Below are 27,617 nucleotides of genomic sequence, written 5' to 3'. Positions count from 1 at the left end.
ACTGAGCGTAATCGTGCCAGCATCTAAGTGAATGACAGTTGGCGGAAAGGCCAGCGAGTATATTCGTGCCGGCATCTAAGCAGGTGGCTCCAATGCAGTACAATAAAGAAATTCAACATGAGGGGACACTCAATGAAACTGGCAACAGGAAATACGTCACATTAGTATTAATGCTGTCCGTTAGCTGCCCCAAGCATCGGAAAAAAAGAATATGAAATGACGTTAACAGACATTGCATTATCTTTTTTAATATTTCCCGCTAAAACTAAAAAGCTTTGAGTATAAATGAACTTACACTTTGAGACTTATTTTTCTTGCGTTACTTAGCAACAAGCTAACATGCCAGATGTGCCTGATTCATGCGTCATGCGCCAGACATGCCACCGGCGCAAACGAGGCTGACTGCACATGTGAAGTTCGCCTGTCCGACACCTCACTTCTATTTTTTTTATTTAACATGCTTTGTTGGCCACCCGGTGTTTTCTTGTGCTTCTTCTGCACTTCGACAGCACCACTGCACTACTGAACTACGGAAAAGTGACAAATTTTGTTAGACAGTCTGCAATACATTTTAAGCAATTTTAGGCTGATGGCACAGAACTGAGACTTGTTACACAGTTAGCAAAAAACAGCTCGGCCATTATGGTGCAGTTAATTTGAGTTAATGACTAATACTAGATGTTTGCAACACTTTCTATGGGCCCCAATATTATGGTAACTTATTTCAGCAGTTTCTGGGCACTCTCCTCGCAACTGGCTTTGTGACACAGTTAGCAAAAAGCAGCTCGGCCGTGTGATGCAGATTCGCATGTACTGAATCTTACTGGGACAAATTCGTTATGCTTTCACTGACTCCCCAACATTATTGTAATTAATTTCGTTATGTTTTGGGATACCTTTGAGGTACACTCGCAGCACTTGGCGTTCTGATGCAGTTAGTTTGGCGTGTACTGAATCTTATTGGGACAAGTGGCCGAGCGACAACATACTGACATGTTTGCTTGTTTATCTTTCTTGAGTGACCACAATTTCACCATCTAACAAAAGTTAAATGTTATTGCTCAATGCAGGATATGCCTGCATCTATAGAAGTTTCTCGAATGTTATCGATGGTTCTATCCATTGTCTGTTGCCACTGCACATTGTGCAATCTGATTGTGTGCACGACACAAATTACGTAGTACTGGAAGAAACATGGGCACCAATGATTATTCTGGAGCCTTCAATGACTCATGCATAAAAGCCGGCACGTTTGCCCCACAGATCATATTTTCTACAATAGCCGACTGCGTTCGCCACTATTGTTGCGCTTTGAGTGTAACTTGCTTTTGTGGGCACAGGTTCGCCCAATAAAAAGCTAGTTTCGTCAATCACAGTTCTGCAACTGTTTTCTCCATCACTACAACATGACATCTAGTGCTGGTGCTTTTGCGCTCAAGTATCAGACGGCCCTGTAAACCCTACACACCGAAGAAAACACCAGCATTGCACCAGACCATCAAGCAAGCCGCAGGCTACAAAACTGGCCCCCAGAGAATAGACTTTTACCTAAGATGACAGCAAAGATAATGGCCTCATCAACAACCACAATGGCAGCCCCAGCATCGGCCGTCATGCTGCAACAGCCCAGGCAGCCATCGACCTTCCACGGGTCATCATTTGAAGACCCAGAAAACTTGCTGGAAACGTATGAAAGGGTCACTACATTTAGCAGATCATGGTCAAGCACGTACAAATAAGGACAAAGTGAGGAGTAGACAACACAAGCGCTTACTTCCAACTGATTGTGTATTTACAATATTGCACCATATGAGCACTTTCCTTCATGACGTCACAAGACCGAAATGCCGACATCAGGTGGCCATGCTCAGAAACTTAGTTTCTTTGGACGACCGAAAAACAGAAGGTATGCTGACACACGACACACCCGCCTTTCTAATGCAATCTTCTTCAATTACCTTCCTAACATCCTGGTTCTTATTTCTGGCTACTATCTTAAGCATGTTGAACAAGGGTTTACACAGCTTCTTGTTCTTTATTCCACAGTCATGACCAAGCACAGAAAGATTTCCATCGTGGTAATGCTCCTATGTTCTAGAAGTCTTTCATTCAGACACCTTCCAGTCTGACTGATATAGCTGGAACCACACTATTTGTGCGTGCTTGACCGTGATCTGCTATGCGTAACCAACTAGCCCAAAAGTTGGTGCTCTTGAGCTACATTTCAAAACTGGAACAGCAGCTGCGCCATGTCTTCTCATTGGAAAATGTAGCCAGGATGTGGTTTGAGAATCGAGAAGCCACCTTAACAATGTGGGACCTATTTCTCCATGACTTCCTACCAACCTTCACAAGCACCATTGCAAAGAGTGAGCGCAAGCTGTGCTGGAAACCCAAGGGCAACTGCCCAACGAGACCATCGCCATCTTCGCAAAAGAGATGACTTGCCTCTTCCGACACATCGACCCAGAAGTGTCTAAGGAGAAAAGACTCAGTTTCCTGATCTGCAGCATAAAACAAGAACTTTTCACTGGTCTGATCTGCAACCTCCCGAAGACTGTAGCTGCATTTTTGACAGAGGCAACGACGACCGAGAAGATGCTGGAAATGCAGAAATGAAGTGCGGCAAGATTTATGTTGGCCAAACTGGCAGGTGCCTCAATGACTGCTTGTGCAAGCACCAAAACAACGAGTACAATACGGTGCAGGGTCATCTCGGCATTCATTGCTGGGATTGCAAGGGCACCCCCCTCCTTCATCAGTGCGTGTTCTTGGCAAGGCATAGGTCACAGTTAACCCGAGAAATAACAGAAGCCGAGTACATTCACAATCTAGGTGACTACTGCGTAAGCGCCCCTTCCATTGCTCTGTCACGATAAAGTGAGATTATCTGGCCGAGCGCAGGGAAATCATGGGCACATGAAGTGATCTGACTTACCATATTTATTCAAATGTAGGCCGATGATTTTTTTCAAATAATCATATTCCAAACTCTAGGGTCGGCTTATATTTGAGGATTTTAAATGACGCGCCTGTTTTTCATTGAAACTGCTAAATATGGTGCATAGCCAGCACCATCTAGAAAAGTCAGTATCGCAGCCGCTACTAGCCGTGCCAGTAGCCAACCGTACACAAGCGAGGTCGTCATTTTGACCAGTGTCGTGTCGGCCGTATCGGTTTGCGGCGTAGCATTATTGCGATGGCACCAAGCAGGAGATGCCACAACAGTGCTGCTTTTAAGCAAAAATTGTGATAGCCACAGAGGCATCGTCGAACCTTCAAGCCGGGCGGAACTTCGGCATCGACGAGAAAAAGGTCCGTCATTGGAGGGGACAACGACAGCAGCTTCTTGCGTGCACCGCAACAAGGATGGCATTTAGCGGACCAAAGAAAGGTTGCCACCACGAAGTGGAGACTGTTTTGGCCGACTTTGTTCGGACGCAGAGAGCAGCCGCCCTTCCAGTGACAACACAAGTGCGCCGAGCAAAGGCTACGGAACTTTCGAGGGAGTGAGGCCTAACGCCAAAGGATTTCAAAGCCATCCGGGGCTGGCTTCAGAAATTCATGAAGCGCTTTGGCTTCAGCCTCCGACGTCGCACTTCATTCACCCAGAAGCTGCCAAGCGATTTTGAAGAAAAGCTGATAGCTTTTCAGCGCTACGTGCTGCGAAAGAGAGAAGTGGCAGGCTACAACCTTGGGCAAATTGGCAACGCGGACCAGATGGCTGTGTATTTTGATATGCCAGTGGCGTACACCGTGAATGAAAAGGGTGCCAAGGAGGTGAAGGTGTGCTTTGTGGGCTACGAGAAGCAGCGTGCAACTGCAATGATGTGCTGCACAGCTGATGGACATAAACTCCCTCCTTATATGATATGTAAAAGAAAGACACTGCCTGCTCGAGAAACTTTCCCAAGAAATGTTATTGTGCGGGCAAATGAAAACGGGTGGATGACGGGTGCTATGGTGGAAGAGTGGGTTAAGATTGTGTGGCGACGGTGTCCAGGAGCCCTTTTGACAAAGAACTCGCTCCTTGTCGTTGACTCTGTGGGGAGCACACGCGCCCATCTTCCCCCGCGCCGTCTCATCGAGAGCCGGCATAGACAGGGGAGAGGCGCACTATGCCCTCTCCCGATTCTCCCTCGCTCTCGTGACGCGCTCGCCCTTCCTCCACGACTCGCGGGCAGGTAGCTGACGGGCGAGGAGGACATTCCCCTCGCCCAGGTAAAAAGGTACAAAACAGCGCGACCGAGGGAGACCCTCTCTCTCTGAGGCCGGACCCCTAACCTGCCGGACTGGAGTACCTGCCGCAACCCGTGAGTGACCACGTTGCCTGACTATCCCGGGCAACGAGGCCAGCCTATTTATTACTATTACAGAGAGGACGTCCCTCTGCCAGTGTTCTTTATTGCCGGTAGCAATAAGCGTTCTTACAGTTGACGCCGCTGGTTGCCTTATTCGTTCGACCCTGACGTAGCCGCGATTTAGCCGCACGCAGAGTGGAACCCCCACAACTCTTACCGTGGGCACTTGACCAACAACGTGAAGGTTGCGTTCGCCCAAGCGAACACGGACCTCGCTGACTGGGTGGCATGACGGGCCAGTTGCAGCCACTTGGTGTCTGCATCAACAAACCTTTCAAGGATCGTCTGTGGAAATATTACATGGACTGGTTGACTGACGAAGGCCGCATGCTAATGGCAAGGGGCCACATCAAACGTGCATCGCTATCGCAGCTGGCGGGCTGGGTAACTGCAGCGTGGGACGACATCCCAGGTACTTTGATCGTGCACAACTTTAAAAAGTGCAGCAATCTAATGTGCTTGACGGTACCGACGATAGTGCACTGTTTGAAGGTGACAGTGACAAGGAACACAGCGATGAGTGTAGCAGCGACGATGACGTTGAATGAGCTCTGCATGTTCATTCAATAAAAACTGTTTGCATTTTGCAAACGCTGTCCTCGCTTTTTTTGTTCGGCCTACATTCGAGGTAATATATTATTTTTTTGTTGGCTTCGGACTTTAGGGGGTCGGCTTAGAATCGGGGTTGGCCTACATTCGAGGTAATATATTATTTTTTTGTTGGCTTCGGACTTTAGGGGGCCGGCTTAGAATCGGGGTTGGCCTAGATTCGAGTAAATATGGTATCTATGATGTGCTGGTTCTGCATATCCCCCCTTTTTCTGTGTGTTTTCCTGTTTGCCACGCATATATATTGCGACACGCTGACGAAGAAGATGTTTTAATCATCGTCGGAAGAAGGTGATGTTCTGTTTTTCGCGCGCTGTCCACCATCCTGTCAGTTGCTATAATTATTGTAAATATTCTATAAATACACGTCTGACTGTTTTTAACCCCGTAACACTTTTGGTGGAGGTTGTGGGATCATTATCAAGATGGCTTTACGCAGCGGGCGCTCCTTGGCTGCATCTACAATGCCAGCTCAAGGCGAGGATGCTTCGGGCCCGTCGGCACCCATGCCCACCATCATTCTAGCACAACCCCGTGACCCAGGAACCTTTTCTGGCACTGACGACACCGATGTTGAAGACTGGCTTCAACTATCTGAATGGGTGAGTGCCAGCAACTACTGGAACCTGACCATCATGCTCGCTAATCTGATATTTTACCTCGTGGGCACGGCACGCATCTGGTTTCAGACCCACAAGGAGGAACTTACCAGCTGGGACATTTGTAAACAGAAACTCAAAGATTTGTTTGGCAAGCCTGTTGGACATCAGCGCGCCACCCAAAAAGACCTCGCTTCGCGTGTCCAGACGTGCACTGAATCCTATCTCACGTACATCCAGGACGTGCTCGCTCTGTGCCAAAAAGTGGATCCGAACATGTCCGAACCTGATAAGGTTGCCCATGTCATTAAGGGCATAGCAGATGATGCCTTCCATCTCCTTGTCTTGAAGAATTCTTCCACTGTGCAAGCCATCATTACCATATGCCGGCGGTTTGAAGAAGCCAAGAGTCGCCGCATTGCCCAGCCATTTCCCTGCCTTCCCAACACGGCTGCTACGTCCACCTGCGAAGACCTCCGCAGTCCACCAACACCCAACTGCTCTGATGACATCCTCCATGTCATCCGACGGGAAATAGAAGCCGCATCTCCTGTCACGACCGCAACCCATGACCCCGGCAATTGCCAGGCGACCGTCTCATTGCTACAGTCCATCGTGCACCAAGAATTGGCCAACGTTGGCTTGACCAACGTCTGCTCAGTTAATCGGCCTGACTACACTCCGTCCAGCACTGTCATACGCACCCACAACCCGAATGCCCCAACGCGGTATCGCAACCCGGCTGAATGGCGTACTCCAGACAACAGGCTTACATGCTTCACTTGTGGCCGTATCGGCCATATTTCACGTCACTGCTGGTCTTCGTGGAATTCGACCCCCTGGTCTCACCACCCCCATTCCACGGTCCTCATGCTGCTACTTGGTTCGCCCCGCAAACGCAGCCAGCAAATTCTAGCGACACTTCTCTTCCTACCTGCTCCAGCTGCTCTCCTTCGCCACGTCGCCGCTTCTCCCGATCACCCCCATCTCGCCCATCACTGTCCCCTAGCTCCTTCTGGTGCACCCTTCCGGAAGACTAATGGGTGCAGCACTTGGAGGTGATGCTGCAAAACCGACCCGACGCAAAAATCCTCTTTTGACCTTGCCCACACATCGGAACCTCATTAACGTGAACATGGATGGTGTAGCTGTTATGGCTCTGATTGACACTGGCGCGCACGTATCTGTGATGAATGCTCCTCTTCGGAATTGTCTCAAGAAAGTCCTCACTCCTGTTCCTTCGCCTGTGGTCCAAGTCGCCGACGGTGAAACACCAGCCGTTATTGGCATCTGTCCAGCTCGCGTGAGTGTCGCCGGACATCATACTTCTGTTTTATTTTATGTACTAGAGCACTGGCCCTCACGACCTCATCCTGGGCCTTGACTTTCTGTTTACACATTCCGCTTTGATAGACTGTTTTGCTGGTGTTGTGCAACTTGCTCTACCTGCTGCTATTGACCCTCCCAATATTGCTCCGATACGGCTATGTTCCACAGAGCATATTTGCCTCCCTCACCGTGCCGTTACCTACATAGGTGTCTCCCCCGTTCCACCTGTACCAGACTGTGACTACATCGTATCTCCTAATCCGCATGTCCTGCTCTCGCATAACGTCACTTTTCCTCACACCGTCGTTACCATTTTGGACAACACGTCCTGCCTTCCGCTTGTGAACTTTGGACTTTGTACACAAGTACTCCCGCGCAGAATATCCCTGGCGCAAATAGCGCCAGCCAGAGACTACCGCATTTCGGCTTTAACTTGTGACTGCTCCTCGTGTTCAACTCTTGCTTCGCCCCCTGTCCCTTCAGACTTGAATGCCCTAACAAAAATGATTGCTCCCGACCTTCCTCCCCAGCGTGCTCAAGAACTACGTTGCCTCCTTGCCTCATAATAGAACATATTCGACCTTGGAGAATGCCCTCTAGGACAAACATCTGTCGTAAAACATCGAATAAACACCGGTGATGCGAGCCCGATCCATCTGCGACCCTACCGCTTCTTGCCTACTGAGCGACATATCATCGAACACGAAGTTGACAAGATGCTTTCTCGAGACATCATCGAACCTTCTTGCAGCCCACGGGACTTCCCTGTTGTACTAGTGAAAAAGAAGGACAACAGTTGGCGATTTTGCATCGATTATCGACACCTCAACAAGGTAACAAAGAAAGACGTCTATCCGCTACCACACATTAACAATGACCTGGATGGCCTGCATGAAGCACAATATTTTCCGACCATCGACCTTCGCTCCGGCTACTGGCAAATTGCCATCGATGGCATGGACCGCGAGAAGACAGCTTTTATTGCTCCCAATGGCCTGTATCAGTTCAAAGTGATGCCTTTCGGTTTATGTAATGCCCCGGCCACATTTGAACGAATGATGGACGTCCTCCTACACGGTTTCAAGTGGTCCATCTGCCTCTGTTACCTGGATAACGTGATCGTTTTTTTCTCCGACTTTTGCGACACACCTCGAACGCCTGTCGACGATCCTATCTGTTTTCCGTCAGGCAGGCTACAACTAAATATGTCCAAGTGCCACTTCAGTCGTCGTTAAATTTCTGTGCTTGGGCATCTCATTGATTCTTCTGGTGTACACCCTGATCACGATAGAATACGGTCAGTCAAAGACTTTCTCGTGCCAACGTGTGCCAAGCATGTTTGCAGCTTCTTGGGCCTTTGCTCCTACTTCCGTCGGTTTGTCCGAAATTTCGCAAACATTGTGCGCCCGCTCAATCAGCTCCTCAAAAAAGACGCTGCATTCATTTAGAGTCCTGAGCAAGCTGGTGCTTTCACAGAGCTGATTGGGCTGCTTACGTCCCCACCCATTCTCACTCACTTTGATGCGTCAGCTCCAAGAGAAGTCCGTACCGATGCCAGTGGCCACGGTATTGGAGCTATCTTGGCACAGAAACAACAAGGGCGAGAATGTGTTATTGCCTACGCCAGCCGCCTTCTTTCCTCTGCGGAGAGCAATTATTCTATCACCGAACGCGAGTGTCTGGCTCTCGTTTGGGCAGTGGGTAAATTCCGCCCCTATTTGTACAGCTGCCAATTCACAGTCATCACTGATCACCACGCTCTGTGTTGGCTATCGTCCCTCAAAGATCCTTCAGGGTGCCTTGGCCGCTGGGCTCTGCGCCTCCAAGAATATAACTATGCAGTTGTATACAAGACCGGTCGGTTACATCAAGATGCGGACTGCTTGTCGCGCCATCCTGTTGACCCTCCTGATGTTTCTGCGGCCGGAATACCTGTCATCGTTCTCTCTCTGGCTACTTTTCGTGACATTGGAGCCGAACAACGTCGGGACGCCTCCTTGCAACACCTTATTCAACGGCTCACTTCAACTACGCCTGATCCTTCCCTTCGCACGCTTGAACTTCAAGATGGTATATTGTACCACTCTAACATGCACCCGAATGGCCCTGCCCGACTCTTCGTTATGCCTGAGCATCTGCATCAGACAGTTCTCGCCCATCTTCATGATGTACCGACTGCAGGTCCCCTTGGCGTGTCACGGACTTATGACCGCGTTCGTCGGCGCTTCTTTTGGCCTGGTCTATACCGTGACATCTGCCATTATGTCGCTGCATGTGATCTTTATCAACGACGCAAAAAGCCGACCACACTCCCTGCTGGTCGCCTTCAACCACTTGACGTACCATCAGAATTATTCTTTCGTGTAGGTGTTGATCTTTTAGGCCCTTTTCCTATGTCTGCTTCGGGAAACAAGTGGATTGCTGTAGCAACAGACTGCGCCACTCAATATGCAATCACACGGGCTCTTCCGACAAGCTGTGCAACCGATGTCGCCAACTTCGTCCTAGAAAACGTCATCCTTCGCTACGGCGCCCCTCGACAGCTCCTCACCGACCGCTACTTTTTAAAGTTCTCAATGACATTCTACACTCGTGTGCAACTAAACACAAACTTGCTACTGCTTACCATCCACAAACGAACGGTCTAACCGAGCGCCTGTCCATGTATGTCTCCGATGACCATCGCAACTGGGACGTTGCGCTGCTGTTCGTTACTTTCACCTATAATTCGTCTCGCCATGATACCGCCGGCTTCTCTCCATTCTTCCTCTTGTTTGGCCACGACCCTACGCTACCTTTTGACACCATTCTGCCTGCTAGCCTGAATTCCACGTCCGAGTATGCCCATGAAGCCATACTCAAAGTTCAAGAAGCACGCCATATTACCCGACGTTGACTTGTGGAGTCGCAGGACAATCAGCGGTGCTTATATGATGCCTGCCATCGTGACGTCCATTACACACCGGGCGCCATGGTTCTCCTTTGGTCCCCATCGCGATGCGTTGGCCTTTTGGAGAAGTTACTTTCACGCTACTCCGGCCCTTACTGTGCCTTGCGTCAAGTAACTCACGTCACGTACGAAATCGCCCCTCTTGAGCCAACCATGGCTCAGTATTGCTCCGACGTGGTCCACGTTGCGCGTCTTAAGTTGTATCACTCGCCCGCCTCCCAACCAGCACTGAGCCGGTGCTTCAGATGCCGGGGGTCATGTGACACGGTGACGAAGAAGATGTTTTAATCATCGTCGGAAGAAGACGATGTTCTATTCTTCGTGCGCTGTCTACCATCTTGTCAGCTGCTTTAATTATAGTAAATATTCTGTAAATACACATCTGACTGCTTTTAACCCCGTAACAATACTATGCTCGTCCGCAAATAAAGGTCAGTCAGAAATTAGCGCATTTTACTCGTTTCTGTCCTTCCTTTCCTACTTTCGTGCGCTATGCAAACACTGCCATTATGAACCATCACGAACTCGCCGAAGCCTCTACCCTAATATGCAAAACAATATTTTGATAAAGAATGCAGTTGTCTACAAATAGTCAAATATTTCCTGTGGTTTTTGCTGGTAGCTAGTTAATTTTAAGCTTAGAAATAAAGTAGGAGCCTGAATGTTTCCTTGGGGTTCCCCCGGCCAATGGCTGTCCTGGAAATCCCATCAACTGTGGCAGTTGCCTAGTGTGCCTAGGATAACCTCAGGTTAATTTTGAGCGTGTGTCATTTTGGTATTTAGACGTTATAGGAATACTGCGTGTAGAGGCGAAACATGCAAAAGTGGTGATTGGGCAGCATTACAAACAAAAGCAAGTTGCTTTTGCGTACTTGGCGCAGTAAATACCCGACTCATCCTAAACAATACCATACATAAAATCCTAAACAATACCATACATAAAATATGACAAAAACATCCAATTTCCAAGCATTCCCGCATTCCCGGGCCTTATTTCCTGCACATTAAGAGCACAAATACATGGGCAACTGCATGTTTCCAAAACAACTTGGCCTCAGTCAACGCGATGGTATGCTATGTACACAGAGATGGCCACAACAGAGGCTCTCAGTGAGACCATGCTAGATGCTCGCAGAATGCCTTCTACTCGCACTAAAGACAAATGCATGGGTGCAAAGCCTGCTTTCCGTCATTCAGAATACAGAACTTTCGAGTTACGAGATCCTGCTTTTTGAGCTCCTTGGCATTACCTTTTGTGCGTTCTGCCAGTGCAAGCAACACGCTCCCACGTTATCACTCTTGGCAATTGCTCGTCGCGTTTTTGACAACTGTGACTACCGAAAGAAGGTATAGCGCCACATTGTAGTGATGATAAAGAAAACAGTCGCAAAACTGTGAATGGCAAAACTAACTTTTTATTGGGTGAACCTGGGCCCACAAAAGCAAGTTACACTCAAAATATGGCAATAGCAGCGAACACAGTTGGCGATCGGCGAAGATTTGATCTGTGGGGCAAGCACGTCAGCTATTACACACGAGTCAGCAAAGGTTCCAGAATAATCGCTGGTGCCTGCATGTCTTCCGAAAAGTACAACACAATTCGCGTCGTGCATATAATCAGATTATACAAGGTTCGATGGCAACAGACAACAGATAGAACCATCAGTACCATTTGGGAAACTTCCATAGATGCAGGCACAGCAAGGTTTAACCTTTTTTAGCTGGTAAAATAGCGGTAACCAGAGAAAAATAAGCAAGCACATGTGTGAATGCCCCCTTCTTAAAAAGCGTCGTCCTGATGCTATAAACATAAAAGGACAGTGAAAAAACAAAAGCACGCTTAGCAAATAAAAAATAAAAAATAAACATAGTCCCAAGGTTTGTCAGCGCTGGTAGAATGGCTTAAGTCGCACAAAATGAATTACTTCAGGTCCTGAGCAGCCCAGCTGTGACAGTGAAATGTCATTTAGTGCGACCTCATGGTCCAGTGTGCCAATTCATTGGATGAACTTGTAGGGTCTGAAGTAGCATCGCAGAGGTTTCTCACTAAGACCTCGTCGGCATATTGGGGTCCAAACCCAAACACCGGGCTGGTACTCCACGTATCCTTGTTGAAGATTGTAGTGCTCGCTGTCGGCCCTCTGCTGATTCTTGATGCGCAGGCAGACAAGCTGTCGTGCTTCTTCGGCACATTGTAGATGGGCAGCGACGTTGAGATTTCCTTGAATGGAAATCTTGAACCAGCTTGAATGGCATAATCTGCGTTGTTTCTTGCACGGCCGTGTAGGAGATGCCCACGGGCTTTTCAATGGCTGGATAATGCACGTATTATTTAACGCATGTATTAACGCATGTATTATTTGGGACCCACACACTAAGAAAAACATTGATGCTCTAGAAATGATTCAACATAAATCCATTCGGTTGATCTTTTCTCGATACCGCATGACGGAATCCCCAACCTTTATGATGCAACAAAATAATATCCAGGAACTTAAGCTACGTCGCCAAATTCTGAGATTAAAGTTTCTTTTTCACTTGAAAAACAACCATCTCGCATTAGACCCTGCTCCGCACATCCAACCTCTGATGCCACGACTGACTCGAAATCATCATGCTGAATCGATAACACCATTTAGAACATGTACTAACAAATTCAAGTTTTCATTTTTTCCACGAACGATTACAGACTATAACGCTTTGCCGCCATGTATGCTTCAGAAACAGTGACTCATTCGATGCATTAACGTCATAATGTGAAGCGCTTTTCTTTTGTTTTTTTTCTTGCAAAGGACTGTTTTTCCTAAAGTTGCCATGTTTATAATTGTTTTCATGACCATAAGGTGCACATTAATGTGCCATGTTTTTTCCCTCTCTTTATGACCTGTGATGATTTCTGTTTGATGTTTTTACCAGTGCTTGCATAAACCATTTTGATACCCCTCCTGCAAGGGCCCTAGCTTGGGCCTGCAGTATTTTGTAAATAAATGAAAAAGAAAAATATGTGCACCATTTCATAGACTTGTTGCGTTATAGCTTCATGTTTTCGCGTTGAAACTCTGTAAGGGCTCTGGTGGAGTGGTAGAGTGGATTCTTTGGTTATTATGCGATCTCGTGACTGGTCTATGTCAAATACACAATGATGTCGAAAACCAGCCTTTGTACCATTGAGGCAAACCTTTAAGCCTGCTTACTCACAGGAAGACTTGGATTTATGTTGAAGACTGGTTCCCAAACTTTGACCACCGAGGTAGGTCTGACAGAACCCGAGAGGATAAACGAATTGCTGGTTTCGACAATTTCCTTAATGTATGCGATCGTAGTGCCCTTGTTCAGGTGCTTGAACTCCTGGATGAAGATTGTCAGCATCATTTTTGCTTTTCCTCCATGCATTCGAGCTATCCCTTTAGCGACAAAAATTTAATGATCGAGCAGTAGACGTTGGTGACCCTCGTTGATGACTTGTACGTCGGCGGATGTTTTGATGTCGATGGAAATGACAGTGCTGGAGCAAAGTGGGATGCTGACTTGGTTTTTCAAGTACTCTCAAGGCACGCTGACTGGAAGTCCTCTCCAGTGGTATCGCTTGGTCTGTGGACAGCATTATCGAATTCGACTTTAGGTAAATGACTGCGCCATGTTGATTCAGAAAGCTCATGCTGAGAATCACTGTGCGTGGGCACTCTTGAAGGATAACGAAGGTCACAGTGTAAGTCCGCTCATGTACTGTAACTTTTGCTGTGCAGTTTTCAGTCGGTGTTATAAGGTGTCCTCCAGCTGCCTGGATATGAGGGCTGTCCCATGTAGTCTTCAATTTTTTCAGTTTGGCAGTGAAGTGTTCACTGATGACGGAGTGGTCAGCTCCTGTGTCTACTAGAGCGGTGACGGTGTGGCCGTCGAGAAGCACATCGAGGTCGGTGGTTCTTCGTCTTGCATTGTAATTGGGTCGTGGCGTCGCATCATGGCTGCATCGCATTGTTCTGTAGCTGGTGTGCCTCGTCCTCAGGTATTCTTTTGTCACAGTATCATTAGTTTTGAAGCGTTGTGGGGATGGTAACCTGCCATTCCAACGTCGTCGATATATATCTTGAAGCAGCGGTGGCGGCAGCAGAGGAACTTTGGTATTTCGACGTACAGCAACCGCACATCTACCAGTAGCTGCTTTTAGTTTTCCGAATATGTGTTGCAGCAATGTAGTCAGCAATATCACGAAGCCGTTTGCCAATCTGTGGACGCGGTGCGTTGATGGCGAAGCCTCGCAGTCCCAAGTCGCAGTATGGGCACCGGTGGTAGATGTAGCCCGCTTCTATGCAGTGGTAGTGGAGCGGGCGGTGGTCTGGAGCATACCATATATCCGTCTTTCTTGGGTAGCTGCGCTGGGCGACAGGAGGGCGAGCTGGCAGCTGCAGCGGCGAATGAGTGAACTGCAGTGTTACCGGGCCCTGGCACGGGCGCGGAGGGGGAGCGAGACAGCGCGCTATGGTGGCGTAAGTCATCACTTCCAAATGAGGCCATGGCAATTCGGGATCTCCAAGTGACTGCTGAATCTCCACTCAGATAATGTCAACAATGGATGCTACTTGAGGCTTCATCGAAGGGAACATCCTGCGCTGTTCTTTGCATGTGACGGTTCTAATGGTCTCTCGAAGCTCGTCTGAGCCTAGTGCTTGAATTTCGCTCTTCAGAGGAAACACTTGGCGGTTGTATTGGCAGATGCACATTTCCAGCATCTTCCCAGTCATCGTTGCCTCTGTCAAAAACTCAGCTACGGTCTTCGAGAGGTTGCGGATCAGTCCGGTGAAAAGTTCTTGCTTTACGCCGCGGATAAGAAAACTGAATTTTTTATCCTCGAACATTCCTGGGTCGACGTGTCCAAAGAGACAAGTTCTGTGAAGAAGACGATGGTCTCATTGGGTAGTTGCCCTCGGGTTTCCAGCAGAGCTTGCACTCACTCTTTGAACATGATGCTTGCGAAGGTCGGTAGGAAGTCGTGGCAAAATAGGTCCCACGTTGTGAAGGTGGTTTCTCAATTCTCAAACCAAGTCCTGGAAGCGTCTTCCTCTCCTAGGATGTTGCCAAGGTCCTTCAATACCCTTTTCATTCTCATCCCAGAAAGTTTCATATACGGACAGAAAGTGGCACCAGAGGTGCTGGCGTAAGTAGAAGGTGAAAAATCTGCCAAGCCAGATGGTCGGGCAGCACAATCAGGCAAATATTTCACAAGCACCTCTCCCACATTTATTCCAGCATGTTTGTAGCGTGAACATGCAACGGGGCTTTTGGCAAAATAATTTCATGTGCAATGAATTTGTGCTTAAATTACACACGGCACCGTTTTATGATTGACGTCACCCCCAGCCCCCCAGTGGCCTTCTTTGCATAAACTGTTTCATTCGGCTGTCTCCATTTGCACTTTGTCGAGTTAGTTAGTTGGGCAAGACAGTTATATTTTGTTACCTAGTTGTGTGCCATTAATTGATTAGTTAGTAAGATAATTACATTTGCTTAGTTATTAGTGAATATTTTGTTATTTCAGTTAGACAACTTAGTTAACCAGTTAGTTAGCTTTCTTAGTTTGATTGGTTAATTAGTTTTGTTAGTTACCTTATTTATTTAGTAAGTTTAGCAGTGTATTATTTAATAATTATTATATATTTACTTTATTGGTTGAGTTGGTTTTGTTACTGAAATTTGTTATGTTACTTATTACTGAGTTTAGTTAGTTAATGTAGTTAGTTATTAGTTTGATAAATAGTTTATTAATTAACAAGTAGTTGGTAATTAGTTTATTAATAAATTTGTTAGCTTTGTTAGTTTAGTAATTACATATTTGTTAGGCTATTTGACCAGTTCATAAGCTCCGTTGCTTTGAAATGCAGTTATTTTATGTGCAATTACATAAAAGTGGGACGTGAACTGGCTTTGTACTGATGGTTTCTAATGATGGACCAGTCCAAATGCACAATTTGAATTATGAATTAAGCTGCTGTTGCAAATGCAGTTGAACTGGAAAATGAAACAAAGCATTGTAGTTGTCTTGAAATTGTTTGCATTCAAGTTTCTGAACACTGTACAGAAACAGGGTGGTGATCTACATGGTACGTCGACAATATTCACCCTCCGATACAGGCAGTCGACCCTTGTGCAACAGCGAGCGTATGTACAAAACCCCTGACGCATCTGTTCAGCTCCAGTCCACTTATGCCAGTTGCACAATGCGTCCACTACGGCCACTACGTGAAGCTCTCCCATAGCACTGTGCGGAAGTTTCATGACCAGATAAAAAGGACCCTGCTGTCGCTAAGCATGGCTAGTGACCATAGTAGGAGTTATGCGTTGAACAAACACTAGTGCAAAAGGGGAATGAGAAAGATATGGAATTTGAACTCTAGCTATTTTATGGTGGTACACTTGTACGGATGAGTGTGATGGTCGAAGCATGTGCACATTCTGTGTGAACAATTTCCATCACTCTTGTATTTTACAATCTAAACTAAAAACATGTGTTCTGCCTACACATGATGCCCTCAATAGTACAATACGTAGTCCTTAACTGCTTCGATTGTACATGCAGAGTGGATATAGATGCTAGCCTTTAGACAAAATGAAGCAAAGCCGGCAAACCCAACCAGTTTCGCTACTCATTTACTTTAAGCTTCTTTATAACGTCTTCCCCGGGCATCCAATTTCTTGCGGGTCTCTAGAGCACTTTTTGTGATTGGTTAGACCGCAAACATAGCTCACTTGTCATGATCCTGCAAGTCACTTATAAGTAACTTGTCTAATCAGTACAAGTGACTGCTAAAATATGATTAAGTTAGAGTACTAGTTACCGACTCCGAAAAATATTTGCAAGTTACCAAGGTGCTCACAGAAGTAATTAAAGGGATACTAAGGAGGAACGTTAAAGCAGGTCACATCAATAAAGTATTCAGGTGAAACAGTATTTATTTTGCAGCTATAGGTTGAATATTAGAAGAGCAAATGAAGGTTGATATATGCGCTTTTTCAATGCCAGTACATCAGTGTGACTTCATAGACTTTAAAGCACATTCATGTAGTATGCGGCCCAGTAAGAGTTTGCTTCGAAATCTGCAGAGCTCAGTCTCTTTGAAAGTAACATGCCATGCATTTTTACCGACAAAAACTTGACTGGGCAGGTGTTGTCAAAATCCTTGATGTCATGGCTTCGTTAAGGTGCGAGCGGGTGAGAGTCACCACCTATGTATCATTTTTGGAAATTTCTCACCTACCCTCCTCACCAGCTATCTTGATGATACGGGCAATTCACAAGCACAGATTAAATACTTTTAGAGTCCCTCTAAGTTAGAGCACCTTGAGTACACTATTCAAGTTTCCTGCAAGCATGCAACCTACCATGCTGTTCATACATGCACATTATCTGCCATTTCCACAGTGCCATGAATTGTTTCTTGCTTTCCAACGAGAGGCTTCTATTTCATTTTTTAATCATAACCTTTGCTTTGGCTTGGTATTTGGTGTGTGTGTGTGTGTGTGTGCCCTGTTTACTGTTCGTGAGGGTGTTTGAATGACACCTTTGTGCAGTGCTGTACATATATGGTCGTGACGAAACATTTGAATAAACCATGCCTTTAGGAACAAAACATTACCTAGCATTGCACTGGAAGTGCCGCAACCTTTTGTGACTTCCAGAAAAAATTCTTATTGTACTGCCACCCCTTGCTTTCTGCCAAAACTGATTTTTTTGCTTCGCTCTATCATGGCTGTTAACGCGGTAGTTTGGGAGTAATTCCTGCTTCACCTAGTTTGCTGCTGCATGCTCATGCCTCCGCTTGTGCACTTTGTAATCAGCATTCGAGCGCATGTTGTTTCTAGTTACGGGCATTGGGAAAGTGATGTCTATTTTGCTACTCAGCGTTACCGTGGCTTTTCCACCGGTTACTTCATTTACAGACAGGCAGTTGCAAACTGGCGATGCTGCTGCGTGCATGTTTATTTTTTTAGAGAGGCATGAAAACCGATGGAACCATGTCTAACGATCTAACAGTTGCTACTGCAAGTTTTTCACTTACTTTGTGTTTCCCACGCATCTGAGCATACTTGCAGGTGCTCACATGGCATGCCTTGCTATGGCCACATGTACTGCCTTATTCTCTAACGATTAACTTCAGTTTTCATTCTTCGGGCACTTTGTATTGGTTTTGGCGTGGCTTGGAGGCCACTGCAGCTGTCTTTGCCGAGTCCACACCCTCGGCACAATACATAAATATAAAAAATGAAATTTAATGTTTCAAAGTACGGGTGCTAGTTGTGTCAAACCTACATAGAACATAAAACTAAGTTCCGTGAATTCTATTACATCTGTAAAAAAAAAAGAACAATTGTGCTAGTATTTTCATGTATTCAACAATAAACTGCACACTTTAAAATTTACGTTGCTTTATTGGCACCTAAAAAATTCTTTGCTTGGTTTTTCTCGAAACAAACTGTCCTGAAGAATTTAAATCTGCAATAAACAACAATGTGGCCCTGGGAGAGCGCATGTGATGCTCAAAGGGTTAGCCAATCTATCTTGAAATATAAAACTATGCACGAGCTGGAAAAGCACCGTGTGCCAGTCTTTAGCTTGTGCACATGGTAGAGGTCACTTGAAAGTAAATTCCTAGTTTGGACACAACCTTTGCAGTGGCAGCAATTACTGCAATGCATGCAGGGTGCATGGCTCACCCAGGCCTCCTCCATTGGGGGGCAAGTGATCCGCCAGTGGCTGCCTTTGAACAGCAGGCCTCCGTCGCTGGTCTGCCGACCTCTGACGTCGCCCGCGCTCTGAAACAGCAGTAAGGACAGTGGCACAACTTACCCTTCATTTAAAGCTGCGACCATCCCACGACTCCCGCTTCATGATTTGTCATGAGTGTTTATTTGTGAAGCACTTCTATTGAAGTAAGTGCATATTACAAATGGCCTTCCTGTGTGATATCCTGTGAGTGTGGCAAAGTGTACTTGCTCAAACTGACACGACAGCTTGCCCGGCACAAGGACTACACAAGCCTTGCTAAGTGCTAGGTGATATACTTGCAGTGTGCCTAGCTGTTGACACAACTACGCAAACCTGCATCGCCATCAGTTGCGCCTCGTTTCTGCTACTGGCCCTCTATATAAGCTGAAGATGCTGCACGGGGGAGTCTCCAGAAGAGTTCCAGGTCCAACAAGGACACAAGAGTGCAGTTGAAACAGCACTTAAAGATGTTTTGAGGGTAGCTGACAAACTCAAATTTAAAGGAATGGAACAACCTGCCTTTGTCACAGAACACTGTATGCATGTGAAAATTGATAATGCACAATGAATTGCAACCACACATCTTCTAGCAAAATGTCTACAAGCACGTACAACAAACAAGGTAAGTCTCCTTGGTCTAAAGAGCAAAGCACTCCTAGCAGGCAGCCTTATAAGCCATAAATATTTTTATATACTATGTCATTTATTGGGGCACATTTCAAATTGTAGAAACAACATGCTGCTTGCAAGTAAAAGGATTGAGAAAGCATGATAAACATATATTTTAATTTGAGTACTAAAGTTGGTCTAGAAATGCCATATGCCAGGGCCGGTGGTTCATCTAGGTGGTGTTGGCTAATCGCATGCCTCTCTTTCTCTTTTTTTTTTGTGTGCACGCGAATGGGGTTGCGCCGGAGGAGTTTGCGGTGTACAGATGACCAATGGATGGATAGACGAATCAGCTAGCCATATAGAGTTTTGCTGTAAAACACACACACACACACACACACAAAAAAAGGATCGGTTACTAGCGCAATCCACAGTTGCATGGTCATGCTTTATATGTTGTTGATTCAGTGATGGCACTGCTTGGAATATGTCACCCTTGAAACCACTTGAACCTGGACAACGGGTCTGGTTCAGATTGAACAATGAATGGAAATTGGGAAATATCATGTCATTTAGTCAACAGCCACGTTCGTTCATTGTTGAGGGTACTGACAGAGGCTGATATCACAGGAACCACCTAGGAGCCGCACACCTGAGTCCCGTGGACCCGGAACCTTCTTCTCAAAGGAATGTGGAAGACCTAAGACGGACGAGACTTTTCAGCTGGCACATGCACCCTGCAGCCCCAGAAGCTCTCTGCCAGCACCGGCCTACATCCGATCTGGAAGTATCCTCCAGACAGGATGGACTTGTAAAACAAAACAAAAAAGGGGGTGTTATGAATAGCAGGAGCCACTGCCCCCTATGTGCCACTGAAGTTGTGGAGGTGACTAGACTGGTGACACTGGGCAGCTTTTGGAATAATAATACAACACAACATGTCTGCCTGAAGTACTTTTCCCTTACATCCCTTACATCAGTGTTGCACCTCCACGATAAATTACTTTCTTAATGAATTTAAATTCAAATTTTCAAGTTGTTATGTTGACAGAGACTAGGTACCACAACACTAGCAATCGGATGCATTTTGACGGCTATAAAGCCTACTTTTTGGATCGGCCAAACAGGTGTAGTGGTGGTGTTGGCGTCCACTTCAATAGAAGCCATAAATGTGACTTGGTCTCTGAGTTCTGTGTAACCACTCATGATTACGAAAGCTTGATGCCAATTCAAAAATAATATCCATGGTATAATGGCCACCTGAGAGAAATACTGTCTGCTTTAATAATTTCTTTGAGCATTTCTTGAACTACGTTTCGTCTAACGGTTTGAGAGTCACCTGTGGTAGAGACTTTAACTTTGATACGTTGGGAACCAGAACAGCTAATGAATATAATTTGCTCTACTGGGTTTGTGAACGTAATTAACACACCAACGTGCACCACATTACCTTCTTGTCTTGACTCTGTTATCACAAATATTGAAACCAATGCAATGATGGAAGCAGCAGTTTGGAGCAGAAGAACCACACATGGAGCAGCACGGGAAGCAATTCATCGAGTATAGTCTTTTCCAAGCCAACGGGGAGAAAAAACGAGAAATAACAAGACTGGGCCTTAGGCGTTTGAAGTGTGTTATGTTGTGGATAGTTTGATAGTGAAGCGTAGACGGTACTTTTTTTATGTCTAAATTTTTCACCCCGTTAGCTTCGAAAAGACTATGCTCGATGAATTGCTTCCTGTGCTGCTCCACGTGTGGTTCTTGTTTGCTCATTTGATATTTTGTGCCAGACATGATTCCTGAGTGGTCGATAGATTGCTGTATTTTACTTTTAAAGTTTCGTGTGTGATTCGGTTTGATCGGCCTACATAAGGCAGACTTGTTGCGGAAATAAACTTAGTTGTGAGCGGCGCCGGTCCTGTCGTTTGTGTTCTTCTTGAGTTCAGGTCTTCTGCGCCTTGCCTTTACTAATTCAAGCTCTCTATATAAGTTAATACTTTCTGAAACATTGCATTCAATATATATTACACTAAGATGCAAGTATTTTTCTTGAAGTTGCTGTTCCATTTTATTGTTATAATATACGAGCATTACGATAAGTGTAAACTTAACCTTAATTCACAGCAAAGCAAAACGTCGTATCAGAAAAGATTGCCGTTAAAGATGTTGAACTAACCAGTAAAGTGCTCGCGGATTACTTCAACAGCCACTTTGTAAATGTAGGTATACAGGTGCGACAACTCACAGTCAACAGTCCGGTAACAGTTATATCAACAAACCATTCCTCAGATAGTATTTTCCTTGCGCCAACCAATGAACAAGAAATTTGGACTACTTTCATGAACCTAAATACAGCAGAGCACAAGAGATTGATAATATTCAGATTACATCCTAGATATTATAAGTCCTAATATTCAATATAATAATTGAGTCGGGAGTATTCCCTGACGATATGAAGAAAAGTAGGATAACAATAATATTTAAGGGAGGTAATAAAAATAATGTGTCCAACCACAGACCGAGATCAATAATAGTAATTTTTTCAAAAGCTTTGGGAAAATAATTTTCTCTTATATGTCAAAATTTTTCGATTTACAAGATGGACTGGGCACGGTGGCACTGAAAGAATGCGGTTAAACACTCTGCTGTTCTTTGTGCAGTTCTGCCTCCTGCGCACTGCATACTGCCTGGAGCACAACGTGGTCACGGCGGCTACGTACGAGCACGGTGATCTCATCTGCCATCAACCTGCTGATCAGCTTCTGTTGTCACCCATCAGACCACCTCATCATACAACGACAGCAAGCACAGAGGGTGCCACGCAGCTTCCGCAAGTGGCAACACCGTGCGGAACCAGCCACCCATTGGAATACGCGACCACTGGGCACGGTGGCACCGAAAGAATGCTGTTAAACCCTCTGCTGTTTTTTGTGCAGGTGAGAAAGGATTACGGCAAGTGTTACCGTTCAAGTGATCCGTTTAAAGGATTACGGCAAGTGTTACCGTTCAAGTGATCCGTTTCTACTAGTGCTGCCGTGCCCATGGCTGTGTTGCTTGCTTGATGTTTTTTGCCTCCAGAAGTTACTGCTTTTAGGAGGGGACATTGAAACTAACCCCGGGCCTGAAGTTTCTCAAATCTTGAAACAACTTAAAGAAATCGCAGCTGATATTAAGGATATCAAAGAAAACCGCCTGGTAGAAATTGAAAAAAAGGTAGACGCTTTATCGAAACTTGAAGATAAGGTCACTTTATGCCAAAATTGGCTTTCACATATTAATGAAGTTGTTCTGACCCCTGAAAAGAAAATAGACGAATTGGAGAACCACAGTAGAAGATCTAATTTGACTATTTTTGGCTTAACAGAACCAGAGAGTGAAAACGGCGGATCATTGGAAGCAGCCGTAAATAAACGTATCTCCCAAGAACTTCTCAAACTGAACCCGATAGCTATTGAACGAATACATAGATTAGGTCGTCCGTCCACAAATAAGAAACGACCTGTCATCTTGAGATTGTTCTATACAAGAGACAAAGCGTTAATTTTTAAACAATGCCACAAGCTGAAGAACACTACTATATCAATAAGTGAAGACTATTCACGAAAAGTTCGAGAAGTTAGGAGGAAGCTGGTGGGCAAGTGCGAAAGAAAACCGCGACAAGGGTGATAAAGTTTCCTTAGCTTTTTACAAATTATACATCAGTAGGACAGCTTATATTTGGAGCGAGGAAGCAAATGAAAGAATTCCTGTTGTAAAAAACGACGCAGAAAAACCATACCGCCCAACAACCCGTCGTCATGCGCAAGCGCAGAAATAGGCACGAGAGTTGCCGATGATCCAGACAATGTTTCAGAACTTTCGTGTTTAGAAATCTTCGAACCTACCATCCACAGAAATTCAGTTTCAGCCAAGGATAAACGTCTGCATATCATGAATTTTAATGCTCGTAGCGTGGTGAACAAGATAGATTCCCTAGAAATTAACTTGCTACAACACGATCCGCACATCGCAGTCATAATGGAACCCTGGTTGCACAGCGATATAACAAATGAACTTGTTTTTCCACTACATTACAAAGTATTTCGTAAGGATAGACTATGCAGAGGCGGAGGTATAGTGGTTCAAGTTAAAGATCAAATCGGAGCCACGCTTATCGATGATACTCCCGAACTAGAGTACCTATGCATCAGGTTATCGTGCTGGGGTCAATGCTTTGTGTTGTTTGCATTTTATAGACCACCTGATGCTACATCTGAGTACTTGAATAAACTTAAAGAGCACATGTCTCTCTACCAAAATAAGAAAATTTTTCTGATCGGTAATCTTAATTTGCCTGGTCTCAATTGGGAGCTCCTCCAAGCAAACAATAAGGCCAATGCAAATGCTAACATTATTTTTGACATTATGCTCACACATGATCTTATTCAAGTGGTTAATTAACCCACGCGTGTGCAAGGGTCATCACGTTCTATATTAGATGTTATTTTTTTAAATGGAACCTTTTCCGAAAATACTGTGTCAATCAAAGATGGCTTATCTGACCATTACCTTATTGCACTTTCCTTGCCCATTGTCAAAACTACTGTTCTTAAAACTGCCAATACCAAATCTTTTAAAGATTACACCAGAGCGGATGATGCCAGCATAGTCAACTACATGGAAACTTGTCTTACGCGCTTTGCAGATAGTGGTAGTGATGTGTCTGCACTTTGGACCGCGTTTACTACAATGTGCAGGCATTGCATAGATACATTCATACCCACTAAAACTAAGAAAGTCAACAAAAGTACGCCTTGGTTGACGCGTGGAATAGTACAACTAAAGTGCAAAATCAAACAAATAAAAAAGAAGCATCCACGCACAGTTGTTATCACGGAACTCCAAAAAAAGCTGTGATGCGCTGTGCGCGATTAAAAAAATTTTTATTTTTCCACAACATTGCCCAACTTTATAAAAAACGCACCAGATAAATTTTGGGGATACCTTGGCAATAGCAAGAAGACTATTACGGAAATTGCAGTTAATGGAACCATCCTTAACGACTTGAATGCCATCGCACAACATTTTAACACTTATTTTCACAGTATATTCTCCTGTGCACGATCAAGCCCACCTTTGAGTTCTGTAGTGTTTGAAGAGCATGAAACAAACTTTATATCTTACCATGGCGTTGTGTCTATGTTACTCAAGTTAAAAACCAAAACAACCCCTGGCCCTGACAACCTCCCGAATGTGTTTCTTAGGCGATACGCCGAAACTGTTGCCAAATTCTTAGTTGTATTATTCAGAGCATCTTTGTTATGCGCGAAAGTGCCTGAAGATTGGAAGATGGCTCGAGTTGTTCCGGTCTTTAAGAAAGGCGATCGATTATTGCTCGAGAATTGCCGCCCCATATCATTAACGTCATCTTGCTGCAAACTTTTCGAGCACATAATCGCAACTCACATTAATGTAGATAAACACCCCATATTAACAAGTGCTCAACATGGCTTCAGAAAAGGTTGTTCCACTACCACACAATTAGTAACAATAATTGATTCAATTATTGCCAAAGCTTTGGATGCCAACGGTCAAATTGATGCAGTGTTTTTGGACTTCAGTAAAGCATTCGATAGGGTAATTCACAGAAAGCTAATTTTAAAATTAAGGAACATTAACCTTCCGGACATCATAATTACCTGGATTACAGACTATTTGGATAATCACCAACAGTATGCTTCAGTTGACGATCACAACTCGGGATATCTGCCAGTCACTTCAGGTGTTCCCCAGGGCAGTGTCCTGGGTCCATTGCTCTTTCTTTTATATATTAATGACATTTTTATCGTAGGTCAAACCAGGAACACAAATAAGGCTGTTTGCAGATGACTGTGTTGTATTCCGTACTATTAAGTCCGCGGATGATTAGAAGGAACTTAACTCTAGCTTGAATAATATATTTTGTGGTGCGAAGAATGGGGCATGGCTGCAAACATAGATAAAACTGTCTCTCTTCGCATAATGCATAAAAAGAATCCCCTGGAATACACATATCAAATGGGATCTGTTTCATTAAAGCAAGTTGAGAGTTACAAGTACCTTGGCGTAACGTTCACTAATAAATTTTCTTGGAACTTTCACACTGACAACACATGTTCTTCCGCCTTTCGAAGCTAACCTATCTGCGACACAAACTAAGAAATGCTCCCTCAAACGTTAAGCTAGTACTCACTTACCTAACCTAAATCTGGCCAAAACCTGAATATGCTTGCGTTGCATGGGATCCCTATACTAAAGTCAATGTTAAGAAACTTGAGAGAATACAGAGAAAGTCTATTCGTTTTATTTATTCTAAGTTCAGAAGTTTGGATTCCCCGTCAGAGTTGATGTTGGCTAACGACATTCCTTCGCTTGAACAAAGAAGACAGAAACACAGGCTAGACTTTTTACATAATCTGATTAATCACAAATTGGCTCTGTACCCTTCACTATATGTAAGTCATCTCTCCACTATAGTCGGATACAACTTTAGAAAAAAGAGGGCGTTTACTCCTCCGAGGCAGATGCACACGAACATCCACCAATGGGCGCGCACTCTGGACCGACGTCATGCGCCAGACAGCCGGTGACCCCGCCGTCGGAGAAGATGGCCGCCCAGGCTTTGAAGTGGGCGAAGTCGCGTCAGCTGTGCGCGTTAACGCCTCGTCACGGTGAATTCCCAAACTGTTTGTGATTGTCTCTCATGCCGGAAATATTACTGCGAGCTTACGATGCGGCATTTGTGCCACGTGCGTTTATTCCAACCCATGATCCGGCGAAGAAACACTGCAGCGAGCATCGCTGACGCTGCACTACGCTTTGCCTGAAAACAGGATCCCACGGCGACCGCTGCAAGCACACATCCTGCCTGTTTGTTCCATGTCCGTTTTATTTCGCTCCCAAGTGAAGTTACGACGAGAAAAGTTTGCCAAAGTCTGGTGCCTACTGTCAGCGGCGGGTGTGTTTGTGTACTGTGTCGCTGCGTTTCTCGTCGGACGGGGTGAAGTGATGGAGCAAAACCATTCTCAGGAGAAATGGGAAAAGCGTACGCGCGTGAAACAAACCTACGAGCGTCTCAACACAAAATATTTGCAAAAGAAGCTTTCAACGCAAAGATTTGTCGCCGTCAACTTAGCGTGAACGATCGTTTTCAGCAGTGAGATGGCCGAGCGTCTAACGGTGGTGCTCGTGCGTTGTGTGGCACCGTCGATTGATTGCTTTCCACCAGTGCTCACCGCGTGCTCAAGCTGTAGAATGCGTGCTGTGGCACAGTCACGCATAAGTTGTGTTGCCAGCGCTCGATATGGTTTCCCACAAGATAGCTTTGCGCTGCTTTTAAATTCTTGTGATATGTTGCAATTAAAAATTCCCAAGACAGTGTTAAGAGAACGGTTAAAAAAAAAACATACGAGAAGGTAGGCACAGCAGCTTGTGAACCTGCTCCTATAATACCTCTACCCAGGTCTGTTTGTAAATGTGTGTATATTTTCTTGCGTTTGTCAATTTTTTCCCCACATTTCTTTATATTTGATTTTTTCTTAGTTTTCACATTTGTGTGTCTGATTCCATGCATGTTTGCGCATACTCTTATTTCTGTCCTTTTATTTTATATTAGCATTTGCTTTTGCTAGTTTTCTTTCAGCAAAGTCTTTACACACTTTCATTAACGAATCTCATTCAAAGCACTAACTCCTGTACACCGCAGGGCTGGCCTCTTCCATCTCATTAAAACCTTTCTCACCGGTCTACCTCATCTTCTCAATCTGCCTACTCGCTGTGTTTTCTGTCCTTCCTTCTTGTGTTGTTGCTTCAATGTGATTAACCAACTTGCTCAAAACAAATTTTGATCATCTGTGAAAACAGAAAGGTTTAGAGATACATTTTCTTAAAAGCGTCATGTGGGTTGCACAGCAACGTTGCCTCTTACCTCTGTTCATGTTTATGCATCAGTACATGTGGCAGCTCGCCAGAAGTGCACATGAAAGGCTGCATATTGCGAAGCAACATTTCTATGCTGTTGCATTTTTGATGCATTCAGTCTTAGTAAACAGATGGTTTCGCTGCCCATCACATATGATGGTAAAAGTTTTCAACACGAATAACATTGTGCAGTGGGGAGTCATTTCCTGTCTGACGCTTTCGTCGTTGCAAAGACATTTTTCTGTGAATGGAGCCCAGCGAAGCAGTGCACTGAGAGCTTTTGCTACTTTCACCATTTATTACTTCACAAACGTAATTGTCTGAACCTGGCTGTCCATCACTATCCCAATGGCTTGTGAATTAAATAATTGCCTCAATAAAACAAATTCAACTTCACTCAGCATTTTTTAGGACAAACAATGCTAGCAGAGCTATTCAGAGTGAATAATTGTGCTTACATT

General features: G+C 45.1%; 1 protein-coding gene across 19 annotated transcripts in view; it reads right to left on the bottom strand.

The window, feature by feature from the left end:
• LOC142558589 (G-protein coupled receptor-associated protein LMBRD2) overlaps positions 1-27,617 on the bottom strand; it is a 397,689-nt gene that overhangs the window by 42,454 nt on the left and 327,618 nt on the right. For all 19 annotated transcript variants that reach the window (XR_012823027.1, XR_012823026.1, XR_012823030.1 and 16 more), the window contains one exon: positions 18,558-18,656. Coding sequence is in view for 6 of the 19 variants with exons in the window: in XM_075670721.1 (XP_075526836.1) it covers positions 18,558-18,656 (99 nt within the window). In the remaining 13 variants the exon portion in view is untranslated. The remainder of the gene's footprint in view (positions 1-18,557; positions 18,657-27,617) is intronic.

This window comes from Dermacentor variabilis, chromosome 9 (assembly GCF_050947875.1).
Source record: "Dermacentor variabilis isolate Ectoservices chromosome 9, ASM5094787v1, whole genome shotgun sequence".
In the NCBI taxonomy this organism is placed as follows: Eukaryota; Metazoa; Arthropoda; class Arachnida; order Ixodida; family Ixodidae; genus Dermacentor; species Dermacentor variabilis.
Note: the sequence above shows the minus strand (reverse complement) of the source record. Positions and strands in the feature narration are given on the sequence as shown.